The 1,994-nt window shown below is 44.4% G+C and overlaps 1 protein-coding gene across 1 annotated transcript in view; it reads right to left on the reverse strand.

Moving 5' to 3' along the window:
• Positions 1 to 203: 203 nt before the first annotated feature.
• The window catches only part of LOC118761005 (gamma-aminobutyric acid receptor alpha-like), a 9,657-nt gene continuing 7,866 nt past the window's right edge, over positions 204 to 1,994 (reverse strand). Inside the window, exon 3 of the mRNA XM_036498646.1 lies at positions 204 to 403. Within this exon, the coding sequence (XP_036354539.1) occupies positions 204 to 403 (200 nt within the window). The remainder of the gene's footprint in view (positions 404 to 1,994) is intronic.

The following is a 1,994-nucleotide window of genomic DNA, read 5'->3' on the forward strand; positions in this document are numbered from 1 at the left end:
TAATAGTAGTAGTAGTAGTAGTAGTAGGAGGAGGAGGTAGAGGTGGAGAAGAAGAAAAAGAATGAAGTATTAGTAGTAGTAGTAGTTGCAGTAGTAGTAGAAGTAGTAGTAGTAGTGGTAGTAGTAGAAGGAGGAGTGGGAGGGAAATGTTGACTACATCTTAAAAGAGAGAAGTTAAGTTAAATGTCTTTGTTAGGATGTCTTTAGTGATTGTAAGGGGTTGAAATAGGAGTGGCAGGTTGACACTTACCCAGGGCTATTCTGTCAGACGTGGCCTCCCTGTGGATCCAGAACGACACCCACGACACCACCACCAGCAGGGTACAGGGTACGTAGACTTGGAGCAGGAAGAATCCCATGTGACGCTTCAGATGGAAGTTGACACTGAGCATAGAATGGAGAGCTGGGAGAGAAGGAGAGGCAGAAGAGGAAGAGTGAGATGGGAAATGAGACACACTCACACACACACACACATTTAGATTATTATACAAAAGTATGTAGATAAACGTGTGTGTATGTGAGGGAGAGTGTGTTAATGTGACGATATTTGCATAAACTAGAAACCTTTACCAGAATTAGAATACCCACGAACGACCATCATCATCATCACCGTCGTCGTTGTCATCATCATCATCATCATCATCATCATCATCAACATCATCATCAGTATCATCATCATCATCATCATATCATCATCGATATCATCATCATCATCGTCATCATCATCATCATCAACAACAACATCATCATCATCATCATCATCATCGTCGTCGTCGTCCTCATCGTTGTTGTCATCATCAACATCATCATCGTCGTCGTCTTTGTCGTCGTCGTCTTTGTCGTCGTCATCATCATCATAATCACCATTTAATGTTCATTTTCCATGCTGGCATGGTTTGGTTTGAAAAGAAGGGGGCAAGTCACAAGGCCATTTCGGCCTCCAATGTCAGCTTTGGCAGGGCTTCCACAGTTTGATGCCCTTCCTAACACCAATCCCTTTTCAGGGTGTACCGGTCGCTTTCTTTCCTGCCACTGGTGCTAATGAGATTGCCAAGTTACTTTGCAAAGCAGGAAAAGGGAAAAACTCCCACGGCTCAGGGAAAAACATTTGAGGCAGGAAGGTAACTTGGTCCCAAGTGCTCAAAGGCTGAGATAAGGCAGAGGGACAAGAAACAGTGCCTTGCTCTAATGAAGGTACATAGCTACCCATGTCTGTTGTTAGGTCTGCTAAAAAGGCCTCTGTGTAGGTGCAGGCATGGGTGTGTGGTAAGAAACTTGTATCTCAAACACATGGTCCTGGGCTCAGTCCCAACTGTGTGGAATTTTGAGTAAGTGTGTAAAGCCTTGTGAGCAGATTTGGTAGACAGAAAATGAAAGAAGCATATTGTGTGTGTGTATATATATATATATATTTTTTTTTTCTTGTTTCAGTCATTTGACTGCGGCCATGCTGGAGCACCGCCTTTAGTCGAGCAAATCGACCCCGGGACTTATTCTTTGTAAGCCCAGTACTTATTCTATCGGTCTCTTTTTGCCGAACCGCTAAGTGACGGGGACGTAAACACACCAACATTGGTTGTCAAGCAATGCTAGGGGGACAAACACAGACACACAAACACACACACACACATATATACGACAGGCTTCTTTCAGTTTCCGTCTACCAAATCCACTCACAAGGCATTGGTCGGCCTGGGGCTATAGCAGAAGACACTTGCCCAAGATGCCACGCAGTGGGACTGAACCCCGAACCATGTGGTTGGTTAGCAAGCTACTTACCACACAGCCACTTATATATACACATACACACAGACACACATATGTTGTACTTTAGAAGAAGATCCATCAAGTGAAGTAAAATTGCAGTCGTGGCAGATACTGGTGTCACACAAATGGCATCCAAGCTGGTGGCACGTAAGAGCACCCGTGACACTCTCAGAGTCGTTGCTGTGAGGAAAGGCTTCTAGCTGTAGAAACCATGCCAAATCAGACTG

Source organism: Octopus sinensis, unplaced genomic scaffold (assembly GCF_006345805.1).
Source record: "Octopus sinensis unplaced genomic scaffold, ASM634580v1 Contig04394, whole genome shotgun sequence".
In the NCBI taxonomy this organism is placed as follows: domain Eukaryota; kingdom Metazoa; phylum Mollusca; class Cephalopoda; order Octopoda; family Octopodidae; genus Octopus; species Octopus sinensis.